At 43.8% G+C, this 15,707-nt stretch overlaps 1 protein-coding gene across 18 annotated transcripts in view; it reads right to left on the minus strand.

Moving 5' to 3' along the window:
* Positions 1-15,707, minus strand: part of kmt2c (lysine methyltransferase 2C) — a 394,622-nt gene that overhangs the window by 151,925 nt on the left and 226,990 nt on the right. For 16 of the 18 annotated variants that reach the window (XM_033044025.1, XM_033044059.1, XM_033044015.1 and 13 more), the window contains 2 exons: positions 10,829-10,945; positions 4,390-4,506 (listed from right to left, as the gene is read on the minus strand). In XM_033044025.1, coding sequence (XP_032899916.1) covers positions 4,390-4,506; positions 10,829-10,945 — 234 coding nt within the window. The remainder of the gene's footprint in view (positions 1-4,389; positions 4,507-10,828; positions 10,946-15,707) is intronic. The other 2 variants (XM_033044050.1, XM_033044111.1) reach the window with 1 other exon arrangement.

A 15,707-nucleotide genomic window follows, 5' to 3' on the forward strand; every position in this document is an offset into this window, starting at 1 on the left:
TTCTTCCCACAACTATCTTGATTACACTTCTTCCCATCCTGCTTCCAGCAAAGACTATATCCCCTACTCCCAATTCCTCCGTCTACACCGCGCCCAAGATGAGGTGTCCCATACTCGGACATCCGAGATGTGCTCATTCTTTAGGGAATGAGGGTTCTCCTCTCCCATCATAAATGAAGCGCTCACTCGTGTCTCCTCGGTACCCCGCAGCTCTGTCCTTGCTCCCCCTCCCCCAGTCACAACAGAGACGGAGTCCCCCTTGTCCTTACCTTCCACCCCATCAGCCGTCGCATACAACACATAATCCTCCGAAATTTCCGCCACCTCCAACGGGATCCCACCACTAGCCACATTTTCCCATCTCCACCCCTTTCCGCAGAGACCGTTCCCTCCGCAACTCCCTGGTTAACTCATCCAAAACCACCCCCTCCCCAGGTACCTTCCCCTGTAACCACAGAAGATGCAACACCTGTCTCTATAGCTCCTCCCTCGACTCTGTCCAGGGACCCCGACAGTCCTTTCAGGCGAGGCAGAGGTTCACCTGCACCTCCTCCAACCTCATCTACAGTATCCGTTCTTCAAGATGTAGACTCGTATACATCGGCGAGACCAAACGCAGACTGGGCGATTGTTTTGCGGAACACCTTCGCTCAACCCGCCTGAACCTACCTGATCTCCCAGTTGCTGGACACTTTAATTCTCTTTACAATTCCTACACAGACCTTTCTGTCCTAGGCTCCTCCATTGTCAGAGTGAGGCTAAACGCAAATTGGAGCAATAGCATCTCGTATTTCGCTTGGGCAGCTGATCTTACAGCCCAGTGGTATGAATATTGATTTATCTCACTTCAGGTAGCCCCGGGATTCGCTCTCTCTCTCTCTCTCTCTCTCTTTCCCTCCCCCACCAAGTCGCACCAGCTTCTCATTTTCAACCTACAAACAGCTAACAATGGCCTGTTTCCTTTATCATTACTTTTTTGCATATCTTTCATTCATTGTTTTTATCTCTGCATATCACTGCCTATATCTCTCGTTTCCCTTATCCCTAACCAGTCTGAAGAAGGGTCTTGACCCGAAACGTCACCCATTCCTTCTCTCCAGAGATGCTGCCTGTCCCGCTGAGTTACTTCAGCTTTTTGTGTCTATCTTCGGTTTAAACCAGCCTCTGCAATTCCTTCTTATACACTCTTATGGGTACAAGTACATAGTACCCTGAAAGTAGCATAATAGATGGGCCAGGCAATAAAGGTGTTTGACACACTTGCATTTGTCAGTGGGTGCACCGAGTACAGAGGGGGACGTCATGTTATAGCTGTACAAGACGTCGGTGAGACTGCACCTGGATTACTGTGTCGTTCTCTGCGCCTTTTGGAAGGATGTGATTAAGTCGAAAGGGTACAGAGAAAATTCACAAGGATTTGGCCGGGTCTGAAAGGTTTGAGTTAAAAGGACTGACTGGATAAGATGAAAGAAGGCTGAGGGGTGAAGAAGGCTGAGGGGTGACCTTATGGAAGTTTATAAAATCATGATGGGCATGGATAAGGTGCATGACTGCAGTCTTTTTCCTCTGGGTAGGATTTTTTTTTTAAAGGAACCTGAAGGGCAATTTTGTCTCACAGAGGGTAGTGGTTATATGGAATGAGCTGCCAGAGAATGTGGTAAAGGCAGATACAATTACATGATTTAAAAGACATTTAGCCAGATTCATGGATAGAAAAGGTTCAGAGGCATATGGGATAATGCAAGCAAATGCGACTGGCTCAGGAAAGGTCTTTGGTCAGCATGGACTCATTGAGCCAAAGTGCTTGTTTCCATGCTGTATATACCCTATGGAAATAATAGAGGCACTGTTGTAGAACCAACAATATAGCAACTGAAAATCTTCCAACTCCACTGGCAAGATCGGCAGATGAATGTTAAATCTTCTCCCAGCAACAACCTTGGCATCGATGTGTCTGTCTAGACTCCCACGGAAAACATCCTACTCCATTGCAGCAAGCGATACCAGGTGACTTCAATGCAATCTTGAGTAGAAAAAGCAATCTCACCGATTTATGGCAACTCTGCACTGGAGCGTACCCAGATGTTAATGCAATTACTCAATCCACTTGCCCATTAAAGTCAACCTGTTCCACGTGGCTGACTTGGTATCCCAGTTGCTGACAATTTGAACTCCCTCTCACATTCCCACACTAACCTCTCTGTCCTGGGCCTCCTCCATTGCCAGAGTGAGGTCACAAACAAACTGGACGAACAGCACTTCCTATTCCGTTTGGGTAGCTTACAACCCAACGGTATGAACGTTGAATCCTCCAATTTTGGGTAACCTCGAACTAACCTCTACCCTCCCAAAATCCCAAACATACCCCTCCTTTCTCCCCCACACTTCGATGCCACCCTGCCTGGAGCTTGGTCAGCTCCGTCGGAAGGTTGAAAAGGTACAGAGATGACCCCATACGGTTTCCCTAGAATCAAGTGACAATCTCGTCATGGAATTTATCAATGATTATTCACAAATAGAGGGATCCGTGGCAACAAAGGATAGTGTCGATTATGTTGGAACAAGAGACTGAAATCTGCATTCCATGTCAAGTTTCCAGGCCCAAATCTTTGCTTAATTATATAGCCAAGAAATGACCTGTAATGACCAGTACAACAACTGATGGCCTATTTTTTTATGTTGGTACCTCGCGGTAGTTAATTTAACTAAGTGACCTACTTTGCAACCTTCACCCATTTGTTATATATGAGTATTTTTACAATACTGGAGAGATTTTGAGGAACAAGATTATTATTCAGGTTTTTACACCAATACACTGTTCTTAACAAAAATCTACCCATCGTGTGAAACCTTATAAATAACAGATATAAATAAGGTAACTTCAAGACCGAAAGTCAAAAACTTTTTTCATGACAGACAAATTTTCATTGTTTTACCACCATTTTGGACACCAAAAATGTGATATAAAAACTCCTGCCACATTTAGTCATGAATATTTAATTCATAAATAAACTTCAAATGGCCCCTCATACATATACATTTTGATAATGATCTCGGGAAATATCTTCATCAATACCAGGAGAAAAATACTGTAACATGTCTGGTATTCCGCCTAGCAAATATCCGGTAACGGTCGTTGTGCTTGGTGTCCATTGACACAACGACCGTTATTGGGGTTGGTAACTCCGCAAGTTAAACCACTGAGGCTCCAAACTTCTACTGCTTTTCACAAATCCCAACGAGGTATTCTATGGTAGTCGTGACTTTTGGGCGAGTTAATTAATTATTTTTTCCTATATTGAAATGTAATATATCAAAAACATCGTGGTGTTAAAAACACAACGTTAACTTGTTACACAACGTTATAATATATTTTCTGACTTTTTAAAGTCAATAAAAAATATTTTTTTGGACTTAATTGTTCATCAAAACTAAGAAACTGAGTGATTCTTCAATTTGGCAACACACTCTCTCTTGTCTACCTTTCGTACGGACCAAGTCGCTAACTTCATTCCTTCGGGAGGAGGATGAGGGAAATGAGGAGGAGGCAGATGGGGTGGGGAGTGGGGTGGTAGAGGGTGATGGGGGGGGGGGGGGGGTAAAGATGGGAAGGGGTGGCGGAGGGATATGGGAAGGGGTGGAGGAGGGAGGTGCCCCCTACCTATCTACCCTCACTCCCACCCTCTCTACCCCCTCCCTCTCTAACCCTCGCCCTCTACCCTCCCTCTACTCTACCCCCCTCCCTCCCTTGCCCTCTCTACCCCCCCTCCCCCAAACTCTACACCCCTCCCTCTCCCTCTCTCCACTCCATCTCTCTCGGCACCTCTCCCTCTCTACCCCCCTCTCTCTACTCCCCTCACTCTCTCTCTCTACCCCACCCCCCTCTACCCCTCTCTATCTCCGTCTCTACCCCCTTCCCACTCCCTCTCTACCCCCACCCCCCTCCCTCTCTACCACCCCTCCCTCTCTACCACCCCTCCATCACTACCACCCCTCCATCACTACCACCCCTCCATCACTACCACCCCTCCCTCTTTAGGGATTGAAGAGGGAGGGTGAAGAGGAAGATGAGGAAGTGCTGGGGGATGAGGAGAAATGAGCTGCGCCCGCGCAGTTGGGGGCTATGTATGAGTGGTGCAATATTGCGTTGGGGGTAAGGCTTGCGTTGGGGGAACGGGTGAGTGGTGGAATCTTGCGTTGGGGGAGCAGACCCAACGGTCTGCACTTGGTCGAGTATCACATAAAACACATTTCAAATAGAGGATGTTATGTTCAATTTGGCGACCAACTGATTATACCAGATTATTAGCAACTGTCAGACTATTTGGAAAGTCAATATATACAATATAAAATCGTATTTAAATTCAAATACAAATAACAAGTACTTACTCCTGGTGTTATAACCGCACCAATCCCATTTTTCATTTTGGACCTGCCTCTAACTCCTCGACCAGGATGTCCTCCACCACGTGGCCTCTTTTTACCAGGAAAACCAGCACCACGGCCCTACGGAAAATAACATTTCAGAAAGTCCTGTTTTGTATACAATGCACCTGCAATACTTTACAGGACAAATATTAGTTTAGTTTAGTTTAGTTTAGAGACACAGCGCAGAAACAGGCCCTTCAGGCCACCATTGCCATGCCGACCAATGATTACCCCGTGCACAAACATTATCCTACACACTAGGGGCAATCTACAATTTTTACGGAAGCCAATTGACCTACAAACCTGTACGTCTTTGGAATGTGGGAGGAAACCGGAGCTCCCAGAGAAAACCCATGCGGTCACAGGGAGAACATACAAACCTGGCACAGACAGCACCCATAGACAGGATTAAACCTGGGTTTCTGGCAGGGTAAGGCAGCAACTCTACCCCTCTGCCATCCCTCAGTACATTGAAAATCTAATTTGTCTTGTCATCTCTATACTTATAAAACTCTGATCTTGGATATGTGTGTATTTGTGCGACGTTTGTGTGCATTTCACGTCTCCTCGAAAACAAGACACGCTAACGGTGAAATTTTTACATATTCCGATAGATATTTATGCCGTAATGTCAAAAATGGCCTTATCTGAAAATTTAATGCATTATTTCTCGAGTTATTTATGAAAATGCTCAAATTTCAAATAACTTGGAAAATAAACGAGATGGTCTCGCTGATGACATCACAATGGTTCTGCTCCTCGTGGCCTGCTGCCCTATGTTACACACACAGTGGGAGACGTCACCCCCCCTTCCCTTTCTTCCCCCCTGGTTCTTCCAAAGACACAGAAAGAACGAGCAAATGGCTCTGCACTGCAGCTCCCGAGGTCGCGAGTGCTGTACGCTCGCGCCTCGGTTCGGGAAATCCCGGGTTTTCTCTTGGCTCCTCGGTCGCCTCTTCTCTCTCCCCCCCGGGCTCTCTCTCCCCCCCCCCCCCTCCCGGGCTCTCACCCCCAACCCGGGCTCTCTCTCCCCCCCCCCACCCGGCTCTCTCTCCCTTCCCCACGGCTCTTTCTCCCCTCCCGGGCTCCCTCTCCTCCCCCGGGCTCTCTCCCCCCCCCGGGCTCTCTTTCCCACCCCTCTAGCCTCTCCCCCCCCGGCCTCTCTTCCCCCCCCCCCCAGGCCTCTGTTTCCCCCCCCCCCCGGGGCCTCTCTCCTAACCCCCCCTCTTCCCCCACCTTCCCCCCCCTTCTCTCTGTCCCCCCCTCCCTATCTCCCCTTCCTCTCTTCCCCCCCCCCCCATCCTCTCTCCCCAGCCTTTTTCTTCCTCCCCACGGCATCCCTCTTCCTCCCGTCTCCCCCTCCCCCGTGCGTTGAGGGGACGGGAACCCAACGGGTCTCCCTTGGCTGTGTGTGTGTGTGTGTGTGTGTGTAATCATGCTGCTCGAAAAAAACGACGGTCTAACAGTAAAACTTTTACATATTCGGTAGAGTTTTATCCTGTGAGTTCTGCTAGCTAGCAAGTGTAATTGCATTTTTTAAAGTTTAAAAATGAGGGAGGGTGCATAAGGTGAAATGAGCAGCCCCTGCGCAGTTGACGGCTATTGGTGAGTGAGAGAGGATAGGGCTCTTAAAAATAGTGGAGTCAGGGGATATGGGAAGAAGGCAGGAACGGGGTACTGATTGGGGATGATCAGCCATGATCACATTGAATGGCTCGAAGGGCCGAATGGCCTACTCCTGCACCTATTGTCTATTGTCTACTGTTGTTCACGAGTGGGTCAAAATCTTATAATTTCCTTCATAATAGCAATATGAAAGCACAGTCAACATGTAACTTTAGTGGTCCATGAAACAGACAAAATGTGTCTTTACTACTTGACTACATTCAAGAATAAATAAACAATTATGATCTACCCTTACAAGTTAACATCTAATTTGGATGCTGGCAATTCTGTACACCCTTAGTGCTGCGCAGATGTCAGCTGAAGTTGAACATTCAAGCTGAGGAGCTATAATCAGTCTCAAAGATGAAAATGCAATAATGAAAACAAACGACAGAATGTAGAAACTGTAGAAATGACCTTTTAATGATCTATTCAGCAGATCAAAACAAGAGTAATCAAAAATGAACTTTTCGGGTTCAAAATCTAATACCATATTTCCCATGGAACTTGACTGCATTCACAGTTCTTTTATCGGGCAACAAATCAGTTGTTGCCATATAAAACAATACGGACTTAAAAATCAAATCAAAGTGGTGTAAGCTTGAAAACCAATAATATGAATTGCACATCATTAGAATGACGAACAATTCATCATAATCTTTGTTTCATATTTGTGGATGAATTACGCCTGATGTAAGAACATGAAGGCGAGGCTATTTCGCCATTTGAGCTTGTTTCATAATTCATTAAGATCATACTGTTCTACTTCCATGTCCATTTCCTTGATTCCCTTAATTATCCTCTTAATCCCTCGATTCCCTAATCTACAGAAATCTGTTGACCTCTGATTAGAACAAATTCAGTGTCAGAACTACTACGTACTCTGGACTAGAGAAAAGCAAAGATTCACTGGCCTCTATGTGAGGAAGTCTTTCTCTCGTTTCAGTCCTCAGTTTTTATTCTGTAATTTCTGGATCTCAATTCATCCCGGCAAACTCCTCAGCCAATTAATTTAACTGATGTAAATCCAGAGTATACAAGCCACATTTATTCCATCCCTCTTCATATTGCAAACCTATCATCCCCAAAATCAATTAATCAAATTAATCATTCACTGCATTCCCTCTATGGAAAGTTATATCCGTGAAAAAGTTAACGGGGGTGGCCTCACCAAGGTCTCATATAATTGCAGGAAGACTTTAATCCTATATGCAAATCCTGCCATAGTATCCAACATGTCATTTGCCTTCCTAATATCTTGTTGTAACGGAATGTTGGCTTTCCATGTACACAAGGACACTCACCATTTACACAAGGACACTCAATTCCCTTTGAATATCAACATTACCCACTGAAAAGGGTACTCTACTGCTCACGAAAGTAAATTAATTTCCGTTTTTTCATGTCATTTGCAATTTGTGCTCTAGCCCATTCATGTAGTTTGTCTACATCCTGTTGAATCCTCTGTGTGTTCTGCACACTCACCATCCCACCTAGTTGTGCAACATCATCAAACGAAATCTGACATTTAGACCCCTCAGCTAAATCTTTGATATAGATTGCGCAGAGCTCTGTTCCAAGCACGAACCCCTGAGGTACCCTGTTAATAAAAATCTGCTCAATCTGAGAAGGATCCCTTTACTTCTAGCCTTCCACTCCCCCATTAACCATAATATAAGAAATAAAGACAATCTCTTTGTATTCTAATTCTAACACTGGAAGTAATTCCCTGTATTCTTGCCAAATACAGTATGTTCATCCTTCCCCAAGTAAAATATATGTTAAGCCATTAAGGACATGATGGAAAATTCAAAGAACACTGGAAGCTATGAAATTCAGGGTTGGATCCTGTTTGGCAACTTTAGTGACAGAATCACACATGCACCTAAAATGAATGCAGAGGTTTTTTAGAGAAACATACTGAAAATATATGACCTCAAGACCTGAGAATTTAATATTCACAACCATAATAGGATACGTTAAATTACATTTAGGCATCAGGCAATGGCAACAGGGAAGCCCCATTTCATCAGTATGAATTAGCAGTCTATGTCAGAAGCATTATCAGAGATATCTGGGCTGAATAGACAAAAAACAATCCATTGTGAATTGGGAGAGCAAAACAACTTTTTTTGCTCATTCTGGCACAGAAGACACTTGACTGGATTCAGCCCGTACATCTTCTGTAATAACCTGACAAGATCAGTGACTAGCACTAGCAAAGAGAAGCAGTTTTTTAAATTTAATGATATATCAGTGGGATGAGTATAATTACTGCAGTCATTCCTTCTATTTTTCACTATCTCAACAAGAGTGAACATTTTGCTAACCAGACAACGATATTGAATGCAGCGATTAACCATGTGAATAATGAAAAATGTGCAACAAATAAAATTACATCCCTTTGTTCAGAACTTGTCCTATGTGATTTAACAGACTCCTGGCTACTGGTGAATGGGGCTGAATGTCAAAACAGCTTAATTAATTGGTTCCCTTTTTTATTCTTCGTACATTTAAGCTCAATTCTAGCTGAAACAGAGCTGGATATCATGGCAGAAATTGAACAAGCCTCTCTTGTTACATCTGGATAACTTAATTTAGATCAGCTTCTCAGCAATGACACTAACTAGTGAATTTAAAAACAGCTCATTAAATATTGCATGAAAATATATGAGGGGACAGAGACTGTTCTGGAAAAGGTAAACATTTGCAAGGATACACTGCAACATTGGAACTCTGGTCCCAGATATTAATGATGTCGACCAGTTTGGATTAATGAATACATGAATGAATGAATGAATGAATGAATGAATGAATGAATGAATGAATGAATGAATGACTGAATGAATGGTACTTTATTGGCACATGTACCCGGAGTACCTAGGTAGTGAGAGGCTTTGTTTTGCATACAACCTAGGCAATACACGAGTGTTGCCACGTGTTGGCACCGCCAAAGTTACAAACATACCAAACAGTCCTATCTACTGTCTGCCACAGCACTTGACGGCAGCAGGCCCTCCTTCCCGAAAGTCAGTTCCCCCTTCATTCCCGGTGGCTCCCCACACCGGGTGTCTCCTTTGATTTTAGCAGCCCCCCATGTCGGGTCCTCCCCTTTGTTCTCGGCGGCCCCCTCACATTGGGTGCCCCCTTTGTTGTCAGCAGCCATCCGCCGGGTCCCCCCATTGCTCTCGGCGATCCACCTCGCTCTTGGTCCCTCCTTGCTCTCAGTAGAGAGGTTCCCATCAACGCCAGAGGCTCTGGGCCAATTTAGAGCGTGGTGGGCAAGCTGGGCGGGTCCTCCTAGGTCGTCGGTTTGCAGAGGGCGAGTCCTCCTCCGTTGTCTGACCGTGGTGGACAAGTCGGGCCTGCATAAGTGTCTCAGCTGGGTCGGGTGCTTTTTGGCGCTGCCGTTCCGGCGCCGCCAATTCGGCGCTGCCCTTTCTGCGCCGCTGTTTCGGCGCCTCCGTTTATAATATCTGTACTTATCAGAACCCTAACCCTAACCTCTGTAAATACCTCCAGATAAATAAAAGTGTTCCAAGCGTCACAATCCTCCGGGATAGTGAATTCCAGAGATTCATCACACTCTGCGAGAAGTTCCTATGCCAAGGATATTGCAAGTGAGATCAGCTTTATGTTAACAAGTTTGTAAATTGGTTTCCACTGGCCCACCGCTGTGGCACCCTAACTCTAACCCAAACCCATACCCTAACTCTAACACCCCGAAACGGAGGCGCCCAAACAGCAGCGCCGAAAAGGCGGCACCGAATGGTACCATTCCGGTCTCGGCCTGCTGCTTACCGGGAGTGTCCCTGGCCGCTGCTCGCCAGGAATGTCCAGGGCCACTGATTGCCCAGGGCCACTGCTTGCTGCTGTTTACCAGGAAATAGAGATAGAGTAAAAAAAACACTAGATGCTGTTTAAAATGAAGAGTAAACACCGAGAAAAATATTTCCACGTGGGGTCTCTAGAATTGGAGATCATAAATATAAGAAAGCTACTGACAAGTCTGAGAGAATTCAAGATAAATCTCACTACAAGTGATAATAAAGGAAAAAGTAGTTAAACAAACAACTGAGGAAAAAAATGATATAAGACTGGATGAATAGGGGTATGGAAGGTAAATAGGTACAAGGAAATTGGTCTGAATAGACTTATTTTCCTGCTAAACTCTATGCAATGCTTATGTGCTAGATAAAGAAAATTGCATCAAACAAAACAGAACCTCAAATTACTTTACAAACAGAAATACCTTAAAACAAAATCTATAGAGGACAATAAAACTAGAAATTGCATGGATGAAAAGAGAACCAAGCAAACATGATACTTGTCTTTGGGGTACAGCAATCAGCAGTGATAACAAGAATCGTTAAATAAAACTGATGGTAGAGTTTAGGGATAGACATCTGGAAGATAACCCCAAATAGGAGCTCTGTATATGAGCATGTTGTAAAGATCCACTTGGTTTCATATTCATGTTGAAAATAACCTGTCCTCTAATAAAGGACATGGATAAGAAAAGGGAGTGAAAACTTAATCTATCTTAACAGCATTATTTTCTTTAACAGAAAAGAGCACTTGCATTCGCCTACAATGAGTTGTAATGATTATTACAATGCAGGAATGAACAAAAATCAGAAACAAAAATTGCACTACTGTCTAATTACATGACAGAAACATTTAAGCCAAACAAATTCACCACAGGAATAAAAAGACATGAAATAATATGAATTACCACTTTGACGTTCCAAATGGTGTTCTGAGACTGCTTTGTTTTTACCATACTCTCCCGAAATTCATAACTGTTTGCAGACCAGGAAGGCGAACTCATAGCATTTGTCGCCCATATGCCCTAGGATATGGTAGGTGAAAAAAGATGTAATTGGGGAAACCCCCAGCAAAATAAACTTAAAATGTTAAACAGGTGATCAGTATGGTAATACAAAATGAAAGCACGAGAGAAATGTTGGTTGCAGGACATAATGAATTAAATCATAAAATTTGCAAAATGTGATTACACAGGGAGCAGGGCATGAGAAGTTAAAATTGCCACCCACCAAATAATTTACTCCTACTGCAAATTCAACCGATAAATTAGAATTATTCCATCCTAAACAGTATTTTCTGTATGAAAATCAGTGTAGAGGAGCTGCATTTCTTATTATTTTGTCTTTAATTGATTTTGAATAAAAATACTGGAAAGGGTCAGCAATCAGTCTATATCCATGGATAGATACAGCATTAATACTTTATGTTGATGGCCTATCATAAAAATCATTGATAATTATTCAGGTCCACCACTTATTGTCTAGCACCTTTGATTCCAGAGCCTTGCCAGATTCTCCAACAGAGGTCACGGCATCCAAGGCCATCAGGGGGCCGAGATACCGGCCTGCATAGTTGGTCTTGGAAGTCGGCTATGGGCCAGAGTTCCAGAGCCCCAGCCACAGGAGGCAAATTTGACCCACCGATTGGAAGTCTGGCAGTGGATGTTGCCTGTGGGAACGGACCTGCCGGCTCTGGCCAGGGCGGAGTACAAGAGCCCGTCTGCTGTGATCAAATTCGCCCTGCGAATTAGGTTGAGATCGGCCGCCGGGGGATATTTCAAGTGCTCTCTTGTAATTTTGCCCGGATTGAAGAAGGCATCAGTTGCTGGAAAATCAGTGGTGGCCTGCTCCTGCGAAAGGTAATCTATAAGAAACTGTAACTCTGTTTCTTATTCCCAAAACTGCCTAACCTCGTGAGCACTTCAATTCCAATATTAATTTACCTCAGCTTACCTGCGTCCACAGAAATATGTAGATTTTTCTCATGAGAATTTTGTTGATAACTCTAAAATATTCTTTAATTACTCTTAACGTGTATTTAAATTAATAAATATTAAACCTTGTTCCAAAAGCTTCAGATAAAAATGTAGTGCATAAGGAGTTCAGTTTGCATAATTTTTTTTTAAACACTAATCAACATAAATATTTGGTGTAAACTGAATCGTCAAACTGAATGGCAAGAAGCGCATAACCATTGTACCTTCGGGGACAAGAATTCACATCCCGTTCTTAGTAGCTTATCTTTGTTTTTATGGAACTTTCATCTAACATCTAATATATGAAAATTGATTGGCAGTATGGTACATTTTGCACCCATGCGTGAATCTAAGCATTTATTTAATATGCACATAATAACTATTCAGTAGAATAATGTATTCTGTAAGCCATTTCAAACTATTAAACAGTTTGCTTCTCATGTGGGCCACACATAATGCATTTCATCCAACAGCAGGTTATGCGAGAAGGGTAGATAGAGTCATAGAGTAATACAGTGTGGGAACAGGCCTTTCGGCCCAACTTGCCCACACCGGCCAACAAGTCCCACCTGCCCACATTTGGTCCATATCCCTCCAAACCTGGTCTAACCATGTACCTAACTGTTTCTTAAATGTTGGGATGGTCCCTGCCTCAACTACCTACTCTGACAGCTTGTTCCATACATCCACCACCCTTTGTATAAAAAAATAACCCCTCAGATTCCTTTTCATCTTCACCGTGAACCTATGTCCACTAGTTCTCAATTCACCTACTCTGGGCAAGAGGCTCTGTACTTCCACCCGATTTATTCCTCTCATGATCTTATACACCTCCATAAGATCACCCCTCATCCTCCTGCGCTCCAAGGAATAGAGTCCTAGCCTACTGAACCTCTGCCTATAGCTCAGACACTCTAGTCCTGGCAAAATCCTCGTAAATCTTCTCTGCACCCGTTCCAGCTTGACAACATCTTTCCTTTTACTCGGTGCCCAGAACTGAACACAATACCCTAAATGCGGCCTCACTAACATCTTATACAACTGCAATATGACCTCCCAACTTCTATACTCAATACTCTGGCTGATGAAGGCCAATGTGCCAAATGCCTTTTTGACCACCCGATCTACCTGCGACTCCACCTTCAAGGAATCATGCACCTGCACTTAGATCCCTCTGCTCTACAACACTCCCCAGACTCCTACCATTCACTGTGTGGGTCCTGCACATGTTAGACTTCCCAAAATGCAACACCTCACATAAATTCCAGCAACCATTCCTCAGCCCACCTGGCCAATCGATCAAAAGATCCTGCTGCAATTTTTCACAACCATCTTCACCAGCTGCAAAACTACCCACTTTTGTATCATCTGCAAAGATGATAGCATTACCTCATTTGAGTGAACAATTAGAATTCACATTTATCATCAGGATGTACAATATTTAACATTTATGTCAAAATGGATTCAACTTCCCCCATGTTGTTCCCAAAATTTAAATCACATGGGCATTAGTACCTAATATATTAGGCAATCTCCAGCACTATACAAGTCAAAAACCATGGAGTAAAACACAGTAAATGATATCCAGAGAGACACGATAGACTGCAGGTGCTGGAATCTGAAGCAACAAGCAAACTGCTGGAGGAACTGTTGGAGGAACTTATTGGGTCAGGTAACATCTATAGTAACATCTATAAAGGGATAGACATGATCGACATTTCTGATTGAGATGCTGCATCAGGACTGGTGAAAGTGAGACGGTGAAGGCCAGGGAATGGAGTATTTTCATGAGAGGTGCCATAGACGGAGGTTGGAAGGGACTGGATATCGGGATGCAGGCTTGAGTTAAGGTAAGAGCAATATAGTTTACAAATAATTGTGCAAACTAATCATTGAATCAAACAAAGTAAAAACAGAACTCAAAGCACAGGACTGATTGATTAGGTAGACAAATATGCTGGAGAAACTCAGCGGAAAAGACTGCTTAGGTCCTAGAATGGAGTCAAGGGGGAAGGTAAAGCGACAAGTGTAGCATTTCCTGCGGTTGCAAGGGAAAGTGCCAGGAGAGGGGGTGGTTTGGGTGGGAAGGGACGAATTGACCAGGGAGTTACGGAGGGAGCGGTCTCTGCGGAAAGCAGAAAGGGGAGGAGATGTTAAGATGGGGCCAGGGGTGGGATCCCGTTGGAAGTGGCAAAAATGTCGGAGGAATATTTGTTGTATGTGAACGCTGGTTGGGTGGAAGGTGTGGACAAGGGGGACTCTGCCCTGGTTACGAGTGGGGGCATGGGGAGTGAGAGCAGTTACGGGGTATAGAAGAGACCCTGGTGAGAGCATCATCTAAAGAAGAGGGAAACCCCCATTCCCTGAAGAATGAGGACATCTCCGATGCCCTGGTTTGAACACCTCATCCTGGGTGCAGAAGTGGAGTAGATGGAGGAATTGGAAGTAGGGGATGGAGTCCTTACAAGAAGCAGGGTGGGAAGAAGTGTAGTCCAGATAGCCATGGGAGTCAGTGTGTATATAGTAGATATTGGTCAGTAGTCTGCCACCTGCGATGGAGATAATGAGGTCTAGAAACGGTAGGGAGATGGCGGAAATGGTCCAGGTGTATTTAAGTGCCGGATGGAAGTTAGTGGTGAAATGGATGAAGTCAGTGAGTTGTGTATGGGTGCAGGAGGTAGCACCAATGCAGTCGTCGATGTAGCGGAGGTAGAGTTCAAGCTTAGGGCCATGGTACGCCTCGAACAAAGATTGTTCGACGTACCCTACAAAGAGGCAGGCATAGCTTGGGCCCATAGCTACGCCTTAAGTTTGAACCTATGGGATCTGAGGGAGAGTGTCAAGTTGGATTAACAATTAGCTGAGTGGCAAAGAAATAAACAGTAACAATTGACAATAAATTTAGTGAACATGCAAAAACAGTGGATACTATGAGGCCAAGCTCAAGCTTAATGTGCCTGATATTTTTTTGCACTGTTGAGAAAGCCATTTGAAAAATTGGTAAGCCTACCAATCATCCCAGTGAAAAAGAATACAAAGAAAACTATTCAACTGTGAGAAAGAAAGGCATAATCATTTCATCTGTGGAGCAAATCAAAAATCAATGTTTTCTGGATCCATTGATTTCAATTATAAACATCAAGTGTCAGCAATGTCAAAACAAAAAAGGACTCAACTGCGCTCAGAAGTCTGGTATATGGCACAGAAACAGGGCCTTCTGCCGAATTTCTCCATACCCAACCAAGCTGCTTACCTGAGCTAGTTCCATTTGCCTGTGTTTGCCTGTGTTTATCTTACACAATACATAAGATTTTACCAAATCAATGTCAATTTGAAAAGATCCCAAGCACAAATGCTGTACCATAACATGGGTTGAATTACAGATGCAGCACATACACTAAACCTTTGTGGAAATTTATACATATAATTCATTCCAAAACAATGAAATATCTATCTGCATGTACTTAAAATGAATGGTTGACAAGGTACAAAGCATGAAATTATCCTTGAAGTCATACAACTGACATTTGACATGTAGCAATCAAATTAAACATAATTACGTGAAGCTGATTTCATCTTCAATTTCTTACCAATCTTAGCAATAAAATGCAAGAACCTCAATTAAAGCAAAGTTCAATTTCCTACTTATGTGGTATTTTGTACAATGCCGCAAATCCCAGAAACTCAATCTCAGAACGCTACTCTCATCATTCCTCTTAATCACTCGTAAAATGATTTCCGATGTCCACAGATAAATCAACATCGTGCAGCTAGAACTCCTCCACTGTAGCTTTATATCTGCACTGCATCT

The sequence above is a fragment of the Amblyraja radiata genome, chromosome 2 (assembly GCF_010909765.2).
Source record: "Amblyraja radiata isolate CabotCenter1 chromosome 2, sAmbRad1.1.pri, whole genome shotgun sequence".
Taxonomy (NCBI): domain Eukaryota; kingdom Metazoa; phylum Chordata; class Chondrichthyes; order Rajiformes; family Rajidae; genus Amblyraja; species Amblyraja radiata.